The sequence below is a fragment of the Electrophorus electricus genome, chromosome 1 (genome assembly GCF_013358815.1).
Source record: "Electrophorus electricus isolate fEleEle1 chromosome 1, fEleEle1.pri, whole genome shotgun sequence".
NCBI classification, from domain to species: domain Eukaryota; kingdom Metazoa; phylum Chordata; class Actinopteri; order Gymnotiformes; family Gymnotidae; genus Electrophorus; species Electrophorus electricus.
In genome coordinates this window covers 5,554,243-5,572,354 of record NC_049535.1, presented here as the reverse complement: position 1 = coordinate 5,572,354, position 18,112 = coordinate 5,554,243, and the positions used below count along the sequence as shown (strand labels likewise).

General features: G+C 42.7%; 1 protein-coding gene across 2 annotated transcripts in view; it reads left to right on the top strand.

Annotated features, from left to right (window-relative positions):
* The window catches only part of furina (furin (paired basic amino acid cleaving enzyme) a), a 61,887-nt gene that overhangs the window by 22,915 nt on the left and 20,860 nt on the right, over positions 1–18,112 (top strand). For both annotated transcript variants that reach the window (XM_035520215.1, XM_027004499.2), the window contains exons 3-6: positions 6,651–6,749; positions 11,504–11,599; positions 13,744–13,872; positions 13,958–14,034. In XM_035520215.1, coding sequence (XP_035376108.1) covers positions 6,651–6,749; positions 11,504–11,599; positions 13,744–13,872; positions 13,958–14,034 — 401 coding nt within the window. The remainder of the gene's footprint in view (positions 1–6,650; positions 6,750–11,503; positions 11,600–13,743; positions 13,873–13,957; positions 14,035–18,112) is intronic.

Sequence of the window (18,112 nt, the reverse complement as noted above, 5' to 3'; positions counted from 1 at the left end):
CCTGGGAAGCTACCCACACGCTTTGTTTTTGTTTGTTTGTTTGTTTTAATGGCATTCTGAAAATGACTTGCCTGTCTTTTGTGGCAAGAAATTTGAAGGTTGAAGTTCCCTTCAAGATGATGGATGGAACTTTTTTTTTTTTTTTTTTTTTTTTTTTTCCCCCTCCTTTCCTGTGTCCGCAAACATATAACCGTTAATGATGCACTTTGAAAACATTTTTGCACCCTCCCAAATTATATTTCAAAGAAAAGCGTCAGGTCTGTTGACCTCCTGTTCTTGAAACAAGAACAGACTTCCTGTATAGAAAAGCACCCTCTAGAGAGCTTGAGCTGTGGTCAAGCTCTCTATTGTACGTCTTGTGTGATCTTAAATTCTGTTCCCAAGGTCTGCATGTGGTGTGGTGGCTTGTGTGTCTTGGGAGAGATTTTTATTTTTTTGTGTTTAAATGGTTGGGGGGGCAGTTGGTAAACTTTTAGCACATTACAATTTTTATGAAGTGTGTGTGTGTGCGCGCATGCACTTTTCATGTCTCATGGTCAGGGGGCTATTGTCCATGTGTAGCAGGTTGCTTTGATTTATTAAAAACCTTTCTTCAGGTCTTGTCAATGTCTCTGAAGGGAAAAGGGACCTTTTTCTTTGTCTATGGTCATAACAAAATTGAGATTCATACCACATATCAAGGAAAAATGTAGCCCTTTTTCATTAGAGATCATGATTCACAAAGTGAGAGCAAGAGGAGAAAGCCATGTAGTATTGAGTATTTCAACAATTTTTGTGTGTTTGCATATAATTTGATGCATTTGTTTTGATTCATAATCATACTAATTGAGCTGAATGGCTGCTGTTTTTTCTAATGCATCCTTGATCTCCTGAGCTCATGACATGATCACTAAGACTTGGTTATGACATTGATATAGATATAGATATATTTTTTTTCCCCTCACTTTAGTAAATGTATCTTGTTGTTTGTACTTTTTGCTCTTATCCAGCAGAAAGTCTTTTTTTTTTTTTTGGACTAGCAAGTATCATAAGACACTGATCATCACCTTTCTTGACACAACTCTAATTATGGACTGCTTTAGACGCTTTTAAATTTATATATATATATATATAAATTAAAATGCAGGGTGTGGTGTATGTGGCTTTTGGGGGGGTGAGGGTTCATCAAGGTTTTAAAAAAAAAAAAAAAAAAGGCCTTTGTGGATAGCAGCCATCTGAAATCAATCATCAGCAATGTAAAAAAGACAGCATTGTATAGCATCTGACTTAGTCTGTCAACTCCATTACCATCTTTGCTCAGAACCCAAACTTGACTGCCTTCAACTGTGCATATTTCTGAACATCAGAGGTCCAGGTGTTGAATCCAAAATGAAACGAAAATAAAATACCATTTTAGTGTCTAAGCTTAGGTCATTATTGTTTCTAACCTATTGTTTGATGTTAGCATCAGTAGACGTTGCTATATTGCCCAGTAAGAGTTGGTGAGCATTTTGAGTCTTGCATCATTAAATTTGAATGCAATTGTGGTCTGAATCTTAAGGGAGCTGGGTGGGGCGGGTTCATGTTTCTCAAATGAAGCATGTTTGCCCTTGTGTGAATAAGGTTGGTCACCCTTATGTGAATCAGTCTAAAATGGGCATTAGCACTGACTAAAAAGGAGATCGGGTGTTTCTGCCCATTCCTATCCCTGCTGGCACATTTTTTTCAGATTTTTGTTTGTTTATGTATGTGTTGAGCTAATAAATTGTAATAGTATCTCTTTTCCTATGCTGTAGCCCCACTGGAGCACTTTGGGACAAAATGCAGCCTTATTGGCCAGTAGAGTGAAGAGCGCATATATTACATCCTGTTAAGTGGCCTTGGTTCCCAGCTCAGAATTTGGAGCACCATAGTTTTGGTTCCTTTTTCATCACATATGCAAACAGTCTCAGCTTGTGTACAAGACAGCTGTTCCATGACCATGTCCTCTCTGATAACCCCCCCTGGAAATCACTCTCATTCTCACTATAGCTATATCCAAACTGTCATCCATTCCTCACTCTTGGGTGTTTCTATAGTAACCATGGTCTGTCTGCGATCTCTCTCTCTTGCTCTCGTGTCAGTGGTCTTTTCATCTTTTTATCCTTTCCTCACACCAGTCTCCAAGTCTCCTCCTGCCCACAATCCATAGCAATTCTCTCTTGAATGTCATACGAGATGGAGAGCAAGATTTGGTCAAAGTCAATTACAGTTCATTTTGTGTGGGTGATTGATTGATTGATTGTCCACTGAGCGTTCCTTGAAACAACAGTCAGTTGACAAGTGCAGACACATGGAGGATCATGTTGTATTGATCTAGCTCATACTTATTATGATGAAACTTGTAGATAAGGTTTTGTAGCGCCCTCCGTTTTTTACAAGATTCAAATTCTTGTAATTGAATACATCTGATAAACCCTAGAACATGCACACCCATAACATTTTAGGGGCTGGAACTGCTTGTCCCTGCCTGAGATGTGGGGGCTGTAAAGCTCTGCTATTTGTGTGAGGTCTCCTCTCTGTCCGCAGCAATGGTACAACACAGCTGGTACCTTCACCATGGGCCTCCTCATAAATTAGTAGAAATGAATCTGGAGTTTTCATGCAGCAAATGAGGGATACTAATGGACCTGTATTCTGGGGAAATGTGCTGTTGCGCAGTCATTAAGTGTTCCTGTAGTTAGCATGGCATTGACCAATTCTCAGCACAGTTGCTCTGTTGGGAAATTGTTGGTGTTAATTGGTCATTGTTCATGCACACCTTGACTATTGAGAGCTAACCTCTTTTTAAGTGAACTTTGAGAGGTTGCTTGGTGGTTTCGGGGATCCCTTGCGGTGTGTAATTCATCTTCAGTTCTGGACCTGAGTCTGAACCTTTTGAATCTAATTAAGATCTTATTCAAATAAATGGAGCAGGTAAAGGAAGCTTTCTTTTGCCAGTCCTGGCCTTCTGGAGAATTCATTGAGTATCGCAGATCAGGTTCACTCTATTTTTCCAGAGTGAAATGCATTTTGATTCTGATGTCTTTGGATGGCGCAGTCTGTTAAATTCAAGGTTAGCGTTTCAGGCTGATAGTCGATGCGAGGTAATGGCAGGCAGCAGACAAGCATGACAAAAGGCCTAAAGGAGGAGGGGGTGGGAATCATAAGGATGACATGGGTAAGAGTGGAGAAGTGGCATGAGTCATGGTGAGGTAGAGGAGATGGCCAGACCCAACAAAGATAAGAGAATGACTGAGCAAAAAATCCCTGCTGACCATCTGCTCCTCGCTGCTGCACACCGCTACAGAGCTGGGCCTCTTGTGTTCAGGGAAACTGCTGGTTATGTGATATCAGTGTGGGTTCAACCTGCACCCTCAGGCCCTGAGAGTGCGGCTGAGAATGGGTGTGAGGTATTTATTATTTTATACAAGACTCATACAAGCATATTTTCTCATATTCAGCTATATATTTAGAAACATATTTGAGGCTTGAATATGATGAGGGTGGCCTGGATGGTGAACTTTAAATTGGATCTAAACTGAACTGTGCATACTATCCATGGTTACTAGAGTCAAAGGAAGACTAAGCTTGCAACGTGCACAAATGTCACTGATGAATAGCATGTGGGTTCTGTTTTGCCGCCATTTTAATAATTTTTACTTTCATGTTTTTTTTTTTTTTTTGTTGTTTTTTTTTTTATTGGCCCAAGTTGAATTCGACAGTGATGTGACGAGCAAATGAACAGCAATGGAGTTATTTTAAAACGTGTGTGGCTTTGCATACTAGGGAGGTTGATTGATGGCCTCTCCACTTCAGTAATAGCCCCTAGTGACTTGCAAATTTAGCTCCATCCGTGCCATCTCTGGCAACATTAGATTTTCTTTTTCCCCCCCTTTCTATCCACCATTTCTCACTTATTTACACTGCCTACTTTCCATTAGATCTATTTCCTAGTTAAACTTTAAGCAGATGAACGTGAGCTCTTTTAAGATTGGAGAACAGATTGTGGGGCACACCAGCCATGGATGGGAGGCTAGGCTTAGGCTAATTGTAGATAATGGCACTAATTTGTGTGGGAACTGGCGCAGGGCTGGGAGGGGGCAGATGAGGGCATTAGTGCTGTCTGGTCCTCCTCCTGACCCCAGATGAGTCAAAAGTACACAGGGGAGATGGAGGCCTAATTACCGCCTTCTGTCAATGTAGCGCGGCGCCGACAGGCTCGAGTTATCACGGCGCTTTGGCCATACTGTCAGGCCTGGTTTTTGCAAAGTGATTTTGCCCATAAATATCTATCTGGCTCCTCGTTGCTCTCCACATTCCTCGTAGCTGGGTCGCAAGACCCCAGGCAGAGTATGCCGCCCTCATACATGCCACTCCACCCTCTGGGTTAGTTGCGTTAGGCTGATGAGGATGGTCATAACACAGCTAGTACATCTCATAGAGGCAGTCTCGTAATGCTTCACAGGTTCTGTAACATTTTTGACCTTCGTTTTTGTGATTCACTGCTTTGCATTCGAAGACAAAGGCCAGCTGACCTACTCCAGCCTGTCAACCAAGCCCACGTTTGGACAGTGCGCGTGTCATTGCCACTCGGGGCGGCTGAGTGCGTTGATGCAGCGGTGGTCCTAGGAAACATGATTCCTCCATCTGCATCTGTTATCACTGCATCCACAAGACCGATGGCTGTCCCTTATACAACTCTTATCTTGGTTTGCCCAGCACATGCCGGCACTCTGTTGGCCAGCCCCTGAACCCTGCTGCTTGCGCCGTAGCGAGTGACCTCGAAGGAGCTGCTTGTAGGTTTAGATGAGCATTTTGTACTTTTTGTTTTTGTTGGTTTGGTGTCGGTTGTTTTTTTGTTTTTGTTTTTTTGTACCCTTCCTGTTGTTGTTTCATTATCTGTTCTCTACTGTGTTCTCTCACTTATGGTTGCTCTTATTCCCTTCTCTCTGTATAATTTGCTTTCTCTATACTTCACATGTGCATTCATGCATACATAGGCGTGCGCGCACACACAGACTACACATGCAGACATTAAACCCTCCTGTTCTGTTTTTCTCCTTCTCATGTTCTCTCTTCTGTGAACTGCAGACTTTTCCCTTCTGCCTCATTGTCTCAAAGTGGTCAGTCTGCTGTCTCAAGGGTTCATGCTCCGCAGCCTCTCAGCTGTTTGGGTGAATGTGTGTGCGCATGTGTGTCTGCACGCTGTAATCCAGCCTGGTTTTGTGAGATTAAATACGAGAAGTGGCGTAGAGATCGGGCACAGAATGTTCTGATATCTCAAAGCAGGCCTTTTGCTTAACTCTTTCCCCGCAGTACCACATTTTTCAGTCCCAAAAATACACTTTTCATATTGCATGTTTTGTAATTCTTCTTGTTCAAATCCTGCATGAGGCTTAGTATCCGAGTGTGTACTGATTTATTTCTGGGTTATTTACATGATGTACTGGAAACCTCATGTTCACGGCAGCTAGTCAGTTATGTATGCTTTGAACCTGCAGAGCTCATGGTTTTTGTAGGCGATTTGCTAATATGTGCGAAGCAGCCCTTTCAACTTCTGTTATCGACTCAGAGATTTTAAGGTCTGTCAGATGAAAGCAACTGAAAATTGTCTGCACTGGAAATTTGCTGCTACTGATGTGAGAAATTTTAGAAACCTCAGTGTTCTCTGCTTCCAAATTTTATTGCTGGTTATTTGCTATGTTCATTTTGTTTTAGATTTACAACCTCATTTTTACACCTTCCAGTAGAACCAATTGTGCTGATTATTCGGCCGCTCGACAGCTAATGAAAGCATCAGTCGTTAGTGCACGGCTCATCAGAACGTTCAGTTGCTGCTGTGGTAGGGGATTTGGGATGGGCTATGATTTCAGACCATGTCTCACCTTGCAACTTTTTTTATTATGGCTGCATGGGCACATCAGGAGCTTGGCAGAGCATGACCAACTCCTTAGGTCTGAGGCCTTCCCCTGCTCACAAGGGGAATTGATCTGCTCTGCTGCCATTCTTGACACTCAGCCTTCTGAATGGTCCTGTTGTGCGTATGTGACTACAGATTCATAATTGCAGGTTCCAGCAGGAATTTATCGGGGGACAGTCGGAATGCTTGCTGATGAACTGAGAGAGTGGTAGCTTTGTAATCCGTGTTGACTGTTTAAAATAGGGCTGTCTAAACTTTGTAGCCTCATTTAGGTGTAGCTGGCTTGCTGTTTATCTGCTGTGGTTTATTTACACCCTCAACCTCTCATGCTGGAGTGTCAACTGCTCCTGATTCTGCTGGGGCACTCTTGTTCTTCTCTCCGATTGCTATATGGGTCTTGGCCTCTTGTGTTGGTGACTCATGCTGACAATTTCTTGCTTGGTCTATTTGGCAATGATGTATTGCATAAAGTATCCTCCTTTTCTGCATTGCGAGTTGGTACAAAGTCTCACCTGTCATAGAAAGGTCGTGTTCTGTTCCTGAATTGGGAAGGATGTGGTTAGATCAGTACTGTTTTCTAAGAAAATGTTTTCCATTTGCATCCTTATTTACAGGAATTTAAAAATAACTTTTACCAAGAATATCTTTAGAATGTGCTCTAAGTGTGTGTGTGTGTGTGTGTGTGTGTGTGTGTGTGTGGGTTTTTTTTTTTTGGTTTTTTTTTTGGCAGATATTTGGAGATTACTATCATTTCCGGCACCGCAGGATGGTGAAGAGGTCTTTATCGGCACACAGAGGAACACACATTCGCCTACATGGAGAGCCCCAGGTATGTGTGAAATGTTCCACACTGCTTTTAGATGGTAACACGACTTGGTGCACCTTGAGCTGACTTAAAAGTAGTGCTATTCTTTTGGAAGTAAAATCTAGAAGACTGGTGCAGAAATCAGTGTCCAACTTAGCTTTGCAGATGTGTGAAAGTTAAGTCACTATCCTAGCTATGTAGTTAGTGTTATTTAGTAAAATGCAGTGAAATGTAACACTGCTAGTTAGCATATTTTTGTGGAATCTGTAAATTTTGAAAAACTAGGCGAACTGATTTGTTACTGTAACTGGGAACACTGTACCAGTCACCGGCGACTGGCTGATCAACTTGCTTGACGCACATTTTGTCAGAAGAGTCGCCAAACTCTGCTGATCTCCAGTCTTCTGGGGCTGGATCTAAACATCTCTTAATTATCTGTCAGATAATTAAGTTTAATGTTGTCATTATTTACCAGATCTATTCAAACAGAGTAAGTAGTTGCAGGGGGAAAAATGAAACTAGTTAACATTAACTTTTTTGGGCTGATCCAATTATCTATGTTTCTGTGATGTTGCCTTTTGAAATATTCTGGCTGTTCAGAGCTTCTGTCTATGGGAAGTGGCTATGTGTCACTACTGAAGGCAATGCTGTATGCAGCATCTTTTAAAAAAGTAGGATCTTTCTTGCTTGAATGTGCCTGAGCCACACTGAGGGATGGACAGAAGCTTCCTTGCCTGCCCAGGTATTGATTTATGTTGGAATGCCTCTCCAGTGCCCTGTTGGCCTGTGCTTGGTCTCTCTCTTGTGTAGCCACTGATGAACATCATGTTATCACGCTGCCCTGTTGGCGTGCGTCAGCCCCTTCATCTCCATTGCCTGAGCCTGTTCCTGTGTGTGTGATGAACCCCCTTGCTGAGTGTTTGGGGTTCAGGCATCTCTGACATCCCGTCCCCATGCTCGCGGTCCAGAGGGCAAGACGAGACGCTGCAAAACGCTAAACCCACATTCTCAGCTTCAGAGGCTGCAAGACTTCCTAATGGAAGTCACTGACTGGATCAGCATGTGCCATTACTCAATTTGTGGGGGGGGGGGTGCAGTCTGTCTTCATGTGCTTGCAACCCAGAGCCACAGTTGCCTGCAGCAGCCATGGCTGGCTTGGCCAGAGATGGAAAAGCACTGGAAGGTCCGGTGTGCAGACTTGATGAGGTGCTTGAGTAATGAGGCCACCTGGGACCCCACCCCTGCCTGGGAGGGCTCGTCTGTCTTTCGAACGCAAGCCTGACTTGCTACAGCCACAGTCGAGAGGTGGCTGTGAGCTTAAACAGCCACCAATGTACACTGACGCATCAAAAGCCAACAAAAAGCTGCTTCTCTCCCTTTTAAGTGTTTCCCAGCTCATATCCTAGAGACCTTCTATGGGACCCACTGTGCTCCCTCGACCAATCTCATTCAACTCATTAGCTCATTTTTAAGTCCCTCATGTGTTAAATTGTGTTTCAGAGAAAGGAAATCACTAAACCACGCAGAGTAGTGCACCCATGCAATTTTGAACAGCACAAGCCTGTTCAAATACAAGCCAGAATGCAGTATTAAAAGCAAATATTTCCTGAAGACTTTGCTTCCTCATCACCATATTAAGATGAAGCTCAGGCTCTAGTGGCGTCTAGTGGTCTGCTGCTGGTGGAGCCATGTCGTTTCAAGGAGCCCCTGTTTTGCAGCTGATGTGGATCTTAAAGCAACAAAGCTGCTCCACTGTGTTGCCTTTGTCAGTCGTTGCAGACACGTTGGTCCTCCCTCTTAACAAGATTTGATGGGATTTCCTCTGGCTGCCCTACTCTACTTCCTGTTGGTGAATTCCTTTGCTCCCAAAGCACCAGGCTGAAAGGGGAGCCTCCCAGCCTTTAAACAGGTCTGATCACAAGCAGTGCTGCTTGCTGACAGAAGACACCTGGATCAAGGATACAGGATCCTTCTCCCCTAAACATTTATTAGTTTCACTGCTTTAAGTTCTTTTGATCATATTTACAGAAGTAGGCGATGTTGGGTAGGCAGTATTGTGCATCTAAGCTTTATTATTGGAATTTTTGAATTTTTTGAGGTTTTTCAAAAGGAGAGGTTTTAGGCTTGTTAGACTGTTATCCTAGTTTCATGTTGTATTCTATAAGGAAATTAAGAGATGGAGTCGGTCAAATATCTCCTTCAAATAAGCTCCTACCCATTGCCTGCTGTATTGGAAATGCAGTGAGTGGCGGTACATTTTAAGCTTTTACAGATAACCAGCTTCCAGTCTCATTTATAATAGAGATTTTATCTTAGTTCCTTGGAGTCTCTGGTCTGCATCATTCAGTTCTTCCCCAGAACACAGATAATTCCCTTGCCGCAGGCACTGGCCTGCTTGTGTGTGTGCTGTTACAACACACACTTGGCACAAATTAAATAACTAAAACACCGGGGTGTTGAGCCCGACTCATTTATGAATAATCAATTTTCAGTTGTGCAGATGTTAGCCACAACATTTTGATTGGATCTTCAGTGCATTTTTGTAGTGAGCAAAGTATACTGAATGATAAGCGTTTGAAAACACGGGTGTTTAATATGTGCTGAGGATGACTGGTACAATGGCGGTGTTTCTTTACCAGCCTCAGTTTGCTTTTTAATTACTGCATATCCATGAAGCTACACTTCCATTGTTACAGTGGAGCCACTCTGTGATGATGGTGGTCTGCTTGGAGCTTTATATTTTCATTACATTTTCTGCATTTAGCAGACACTTCTTTTCATCCAGAATGACTTGCATTCTATGAGTAGATGATGAAACAGTTTTATATCCTAGCTACTACAGTAGGTTAGAGGTTACAGTCAGACTAGTGCATGTTAGCAGTCAGTGATGAACAGTCAATAGTATAGCCAATGCTCTTGGAAGCATCTTCCTTGACCACTGCCCTCTTGTTGATGCATGCACTGGGTTCCCACTGATATCGGGGAGAAGAAACCTTATCTCCTACCAGTTCAGTACATTTGGGCAGGATTACAGAGAAGTTGCAAACATCCTCTCCTCCATCTCTTTTCCTGGAATGGTATTTGTGGGTTACTGTAGACTGATCAAGAGGTGTGCCTTACTTTTGATTGAATCTTGCCTTGTTGGACTATAATGCTGATCCAGATCCTTAACTCAGTATTTATCTGTACATTTACAGCAAGCTCATTTCTTAAATACTAAGCACTTATTCTTTTAAGCCAAGTTTGGCACGTAAACGTATAGGGGTGACTTGGGGCTGAAAGCAGGCAGATATTGAGCTACTGGTACATAACCTGTACCTTGGACCAGAGGTATAATCTGGATGATTAGTTAATCATTACCTACACTCTTCTGAGAGTGCCACCATCTGGTGTCAAGCCACCTGACGTCAAAGAGTGTTGCTCTTAAGGGGTGAGGATGTGTGAAGAGCATTTGACAGAAGTTTTGTCTGTGCATGCTTGACTGTGGGCTGCCCATTCGTAATCAGTCTTAACCTGAGTGCTGGTAATGCCCCCAAGACAGCCTTGTGAGAGAAGATGTGGTGTCTGCTGCTCACCCTTAAGAACCGCAGTGATGCTGTCACTTCACTGCCAGCTCTGTCCCCTTGAATGAAGCTCCACACAGCAGTCAGCTGTCCCAGTCGCCAGTCTTTGCACCTCATATAGGCCTGCATTTGTGCCATCTCTGTGCTCCGTTATCTTTTATTTCAATTAGTAAGATTGCGCTTTAGGTCAGTCAGCTGTCTCCCTCTGTCTGTTGCAGAATAAGGGTCTCATTTTTCTGTTTGGCCTTTTCAAGATAAATTTTTATTATGCAGTGAACCTTTTTGAAAAATATAACTTGATCGTTTTCTGCAAGTTTGGCTTCCTATTCGGTAAGTCACTAATCACTTGCTCTGCTATGCCCTTGCATGCAGTTAATGTGGTTTGTGTCCAAATTGCTGTGGTCACACAACTACTGGTTCATCACATGCTAACGCTTTTTCAGTGATCACATTTCTCAATAAGCGAACATTAATGTGACCGCAATGGCTAGCGCCGAAAAGAAGGCATATTTTATGAAAATGGATGAGCTGCAATGGGGCAAAGTTCAGCATGTACAGAATTTACCACAGGAAATGGGCTGAGCTGCATAGTGAAGTGCAGCTGCATACATTTATACAGCATAATTTTAACAGCTGGATAATGTCTAATGGGCATTTTTCAGTTATCAGCGTTCAGATTAAAGGACAATTACAGAAGCCGGTCCAGGGTGAATGTTCTTTTTACTTTTATTTGCAAGTAATTTTCCCAGATTTTAATGTTTCATAATACTATCTGGGAAGAAAGAGCTGGTCTTGCATCATTATGACAGTTTTAATGGTTTTGCGGAATTATATTTTTGTGTGTGTGGCATGGCTGTGCTCTCAATGCTGACAGGTATTTTAATATTCTCACTGGGAGGTCTTGAACTGTTGAACATGGTCTGAACTTCACTGTTCACTGCAGACTATGAAGTGCTTTTTGTGCCAGGCACTGAGGGACCATTTGAGCGCTTTTTTTTTTTTGCTCTGCTACTTTCCAGTGCTACGCTATTTTTAAATGAGTACTGTTAGGCAATGAAATTGAGGTTTTATGCTATCCTGGGCTTTTAAGCAAAGGACCATGTCAGAGGGTGAAAAATTCACCTGAACCAGCTTGTTTTGTCAATTTTGCATTAAAGTCAAACGAGCGATCCTTGAAATGCCTCAACACACTCTGTCACTCATGTTTGTCCCAAGGTGACATGGGCAGAACAGCAGGTGGTGAAGCAGAGGAAGAAGAGAGATATTTACTCTGAGCCAGCTGACCCCAAGTTTGCAGAGCAGTGGTACCTGGTAAGTGTGTGTGTGGTTGGGTGTGGGTGTGGGTGTGGGTTGCCATGTTTGCCTCAACAACTGGTTCATAAGAGAGGATGTTCCTTCAGTTCAGGGTTCTAGTATTCACATGGCCATCTGATTGAATTTTTATTGAGTGTACTGTGCTTTGGCCTCTTGTGCATATAGATGTTAACTGTGTGCCTTGTTTTGTATAATAATGGCATTCAGTTTGAATGGCGGTTCTGTAAAACTGTATTCAGTTTGAATACAAGGCATGTGTTTTCCCCCTGCACCCCCCCCCCCCCCCCCCCCCCCCCCCACATCCCTACTCATCTTTTTGGCTTCTCCAACTGTCACATCTGCATATGCATTTGCAACCAGACATGAAGTGATTAAATGTGTCTGGATGAGGCACTGCAGTGTAAAAGTTATAGAGGAGCATTCATCCCAGAACCCCTTATCCAACATGAGAAGTTCTGCCAGGAACACTGTCTGCTCACATGTATGTGTCTCAGCTTTTAGCCAAAGTGGTTAATTTAAGTTTTTGTTTTTCTGGGCATAGTCTTGTCAGTTTAAGAACCTAATTTTAATTTAATTTGATCATGTTGGAGTTTGCAGTGTTTTATGATAAGGGAATAAACACGGAATGTAGCTCTCATTAAAATTTATAACCTTGTTCCTTATGATGCATCCTTGCAAATAATTCACATACTAATTTTAAAGGGTGTAAAAGCCATCTGTGCTTATATATCATTTATGATGCGTTTTTGGGGTTTTCGGAGGGGGTCCCCTTAATTCCTGTCCTAATTTGGGTTTCATTTCTTAACAGTAATCATAACTGTGAAACAGCTTTGTCGTTTTGGAGTCAGGGACACCGCCATCCACCAAATTAGGACACTGGATTCCAACTGGCAAATGAACTGAGGAAACAAGAGAGGGTTTTGTCTCCTTTGGTGAAGAGGGCCTATGTTGTGACTTTAAGCTTGAAATTCTGCCCACAACAGGAACAAACTCTGTCCGTGCAGCAGTGCGTCATGTGGCTTTGTTCGATTGTTGTCCCCATTTCCTCTGGAAAGCAAATTCTCTGAAATAATTGTTCGACCACTCCTCCACACCCTCAAAAAGCGATCTGTTGCCATCATCCCAAACTACAGATGATCATCAGATTTTAATAGCAGTGCCTATGAATGGTAAAAGGTCGTCGTCATCATCCTCAGGATTGAGATGAGATTTATTTTGCTTGCTGTCTTCAGTTCACCTAAGTGTTGCACTTATGATTGTAGTCCAGCGATGCACATTGCAGCCCATGGTTATAGATGGGCTCTTGGGTTGTTGACTTTCTGATCCCTAGCTTAACTTGTTGGCAAGTGTCTTCTCTTTATATTCCTCACCCCCAAAACACACACACAGAAAAACACGTGAACACATCCCCAGGAGTTTTTAAACTCACACTCGCATACATGCGTGCACACACCCACACCCAGAGAGAAGGAAAGAGTGCGTCTCCGGGGAGGTTTACTAACGATGGAGGAAAGGAGAGAGAGTAGCCACACTGCGAAATAAATTCAATTTTTTGCTTAAATAAGCCTAGGCTGCTTATAGCCACAGCCGAATGGAGGCAGAGGGAGAGGAAGTGAGGTCACATCCCCGCAGTCCTGCGGTGCCCGGGTAGCCCAGCAGCCTCATGTTCAAGGTCGCTACCTCAGCGCTGAGGACCCAAGAACAGGAGCAACAGGCCTGCTGAGCGTAGCTTCACCGTGACATACTTCTGCAACTGCTAGCCGTTGGCAGCCTCGATTTAAATTTATACTGCTGGAACTCCAGAGAGTTGCTGTATAATGAAGGCAGACATGGCTCGGAAGCCATGGCTTAAATTGGAATCTTGGTGTGTTCATTGTGTGCTTTTGTTGATGAAAGAAAACTAGTGAATTTCAGCAAATGCTTTGCCATTAGTGCTGCAATAGCATATTGTACTCACAAGAAGATTGTCATCCAAATAAGCATGCACAATGAAAGCCTCATCCTGGGTATCAGTATTTTCTATGCCATTCTCCTTTTTTTTTTTCCCTTTTTTTTATATATAAAGTTTTTAATCTATTTATTTATTTAGTTTAAATACTCCTTGGAGCAATTGATGGCATTTCTCCCCCATCTTTTTTCAGTATAATAGTAAGCATCGTGACCTCAATGTGAAGGAGGCCTGGAAGCAGGGTGTTACTGGTCAGGGGGTGGTGGTGTCCATATTAGATGATGGAATTGAGAAGAACCATCCGGACCTTGAGCACAATTACGTGAGTTGGAAAAGGAAAATCCATATATTCCACATGCTTTAAAGATCCAATCATAATTTTCCATTGATGTCTGTCTGACTTCCAGGATCCGGATGCCAGCTATGATGTGAATGACGGGGACCCAGACCCACAGCCTAGATATACACAGCTTAATGATAACAGGTGAAGTATTTTTTCCAATATTAGTTTGTGCTCAAGAGCCTGAGAAGCTTCTGGCATATTTTTGCTTCTTTCCTCTGTATTGTGAGTTTGTTGAGTAGTCCAAAATTGCAACACGCATGTAGGGCATAAAATGCTTCAGCTACTTTTTGCTCTAGAGCAGGCTTGACTGGCATCCTCTTCAAACACATCATGATGTATGCTTGAATCATTTTCAAGAATAAAATACACTGTTGTTAATGCAGTACCTGTGCACCTCCACAGCTGGCAGATTTCATCACACTAACCTTTTGTCATGTGAAGTGAGGTGTCTTTTTAATTTTCACCTTATTGTCAACATTGAGTGTAAACACACACTCAACCAAATTCATGCATTGAATATGGGCTTTAAATCCAATTTGTCATGTTGATGGGGAAAGAGTGCACATAAACACTCCCTCAGATGCCTCCTCATGTCAGCTTTTTTTTTTGTGGACATAGGGTTTTGCCCCCCCCCCCCCCCATGCCCTAGCAATCAAGCATGGGCGTTTTCTGTTGCACATTTGATGTAGGGTAAATCGAGTGGGATTAAAGTAAATTTGCTACGAAAGCAGTTTTGGTGCGAGAAGTGCATTGTGTTAAGAGCTATTTACCAGTAGAGCTTTTCCTCCCATCAGTCACCCTGCTTAGAATCAAGTTATTTAATTAAGTCTCTCGGGAACAAGATGTGGGGGTGGGGGGTGCACATTGGGATTTTCCTTAATCTGTCTGTTTGGTCTACTAACCAGGCAATGTTTTTTGTTTTTGTTTGTGTTTTTTGAAATCTTGAGGCGAACCATGATTAGTGATGACAGGCAGAAAAGCTTATGGTTGTAAATGGGCCGAAATCGATGGCTTTGTTTGGAGTGGCGCTCTGTCTGAGCTTACCAGCTGATTGGACCCAGCAGTGCATGGACTCTTAGTAGGCTATCATTACCTTGACATGTAAAATTGGCTGCTTTTGGAAAAGGAGCCTCACAGGGTAAGGGGGACAGATTTCCACACCCAGACTAGGCCTAAGTCTTGACTAAAAATAATTTCTAATGGTGATTTCACCATTGGCACTGCTATTCAGTCAAACACTAGGCTTAATCTATGTCCAGGAAATGTACCCAAAGTGTGCTTGAGAACCTGATTCCTAAGAGATTTTAAAGCCACTGCTTGAAAAATATCATGAGTATCTTCAAACGGGAAACTTAACCATGATGTAAGAGAAATTTTCAATTTCTAAGTAAATTGGGAATCCGCCCATTCCAGTTGATTTCCTTGAACAGTAATTCATAAGAGGAAGTTACTTGGTAGTAACCTTGTTGGTCTCTTAGGCTGCCGTCAGTTGGTCATTCTGGGGCCCCACTGAGGCCAGGGGGAGCCAGTCAGACTGGGAGGCGTTTTGAGCCTTTGCCTGTCCCTACTGAGAAAGCACATCTCTGTTCACTTCCATAAAGCCCTCTTTCTTGTTCTGTATCCTAGCTGGTGTAGAAGCTTGCAATTTTGGGCTGACCTAGGACTGTTTCCCTCCTCCAAAAACCCTAAACTTTAAGCACCATATGTGAAACCACAAAACTGGCCTGGAATCAGCAGCTGAAGGGCAACTTTCTACAAATGCCCTCATTTCACCTCGGGAATGTGTTTGCCTGAGCCCTCATGTTTACTTAAGGTAATATCTTATATTTGCCTTCAAGCCTCTTTGTTGGCCTCTTGCTCTCCAATCTGGATTTACTGAGAAATCGTGAACATGGCCTTTATGTACAAACCATCTTCATGCAGAATGAGTGGATTATGTATTTAATGCTTTAATAACTAGAAGACTTTGCTGCATAGATGAGCGCCAGTTAGGCAGTGTAGTTCTTCTCAAGAAGTACAGCTCAGATGAGGTTAGTGGAGATGAGTGGAATAATAGCAGCCCCATGTCTGTTGTTTTTCCTGAGACATCGCTGTCAAAAACTATTCACTCAAGCCTTTCCTTAATAGAGAAAGCCAAAAAAAAAAATTATATATATATAAAATAACCCTCCCCCCCTCCTCAGTGTGCTGCGAGTCTATAAAAGCTTTTCTGTGGTTCTGCTCCATATGGTTAAATGTTCATGATGAATCATCTGCCTGTGTGTCTCTTCCTAGGCAAAGCTACACACACAGTCAAAAGAAAAGTCCTTTTAATTTTCACCCAAGTTAGAGTATGAATGTGCATTCTGGGGAATATGGCAGCTTTTGGATCGCAGTACAGCTCCCAGTCTGTCAACTTCAAGTCTGCCTCTACATTAATTTGTGTAACTGTCTGCCGTAGAGGTTATTACTGCCAAATGTAGTTTTGATGAATTTACATTTTCACCTGTCAAATAATTTGGCCAAGAGTGTGGTTGGTTTGTTTTGTTTTTTGTGCATTGTTGCCTACTTTATTTGTACAAATGTAGAATTTGTCTAACCTTTCATGGTGAGATCCAATCATTGGATACTGGTTTTGACAGTGCTGCTTTGAAGTTCTTCCTCTAATAAGAGGTAATGATGGTGGTGGTATTGGATGACTTTCTCTCGTTCACCAAAGCTCTTCTTAACCTGCCTTTAGTAAAAGCTGCTTTGGGTCTATTGCCACCGGGCTTTGATAATCCAGCACATTTTTCATATTTCACCTGCCCATAAAGTTGTATTAAGTTCTGGCCCAAATGTAGTACACACAACTTTAAACCAAAGGCGAGGTAACTTCTGCGTAATGTAATAGACTTGATGGACCTGTCCCCATCATTCTTGGATCACATCCTACTTTTACCACAAGGACTTTACAAATGTTGCTCCTACTGCCTGCCCCGTAATGACCCCCCCCCCCCCCCCAACTGGAAGGTCTCGGGGGTTGCTCAACGACCAGCCCCACACAAATCACAAATGCCAGCATGTGGGGTTGGGGGGTTGTTGTTCAGTCTACCGCCCATTATACCTTGCTGCTCCAGCTGTGGTTTGGATGGGAACAAATGGAGGTGCACCTACGACAGTCTGTCCTAGCAGGTGGTCTGCAGTTCAGTCAGACTTGATTTGATTTATTTGTTTGTGTTTGGCTTTATTAAGTAGAGTGGTTAATGTCCATATCAAATCTGCTTGCTTATTCAAATAGAAGTGATGTGACCAGAAATGTTTTGTTGTTTTTGATATAATGAGCAAACCTAATAGTTTTACATTGGCTCTTGGAGTCTGGCAGTAGAGGCTCCAGTCTCTGCAGGGGATTCCTCAGTCTCAATTACCTTGCCCTTTTACACATTTGCTGTTTGAGAGCAGGCTTTGTTTCACTTAATGTACTGTTCACATGGTTATTTCCACGCGTCATCTCTTGCCAATTTGAAAATGAGTGCTATCTGCTGAATCTGGAGTTTTAGGATGACAATTATTTGTTGTGTTGTGAACATGTCTAAAAGAGTGAATGGTCATCCTGCCCAGCAGCGTGCTGTGCCAATGCCATTGTCATTCGCGTATGATCTGAACGGACAGGCCTGTAGATGAACAGTGCGAGAGACATAGTGTCTGGTGCCACGCTGCTGCTTTGCATCATGTTGGGGGTTCTACAAAGAGCCTGGGGATTAGACTTGTGCTCGTTTAAAATGGGCTGTTGGTGAGCAGATGGCCCCAATCCCCTATGCCCCAGGTGAAACAGAAAGGCTCTAATATTTAACCACTATTATTACTACTGCATGATTGGTTGGTTAGGTTATCAGATGGAGGCCGTGACTGCCTTTAACTGGCTCACCTGTATCTTTTGTGCGTGAAGGGAGCAGCAGTAGAGGGACTGCCGTGCGTATGGCTCTCCACGAATGAAAATTACCTGACTGTATGTTTCTGCACGTGTCTGTCTGATGCTTGTGCCCCTATATGTACCTTTATTACAGTAACAAAATTACTATGAAAATGTAACACAACTCCGTGATTTGAAGTATTTTAAATTCTATTTTTGCTGGCCTAAAAAAGTGAGTCTAAGGTATGGTGAATCTGTATTGAACAGTTAATTGGCTCTGACATGACAGTGTAGGAAAAGTGTCATACACATTGGCATGAGTTACAGTATGTGACTGCCATCAACTAC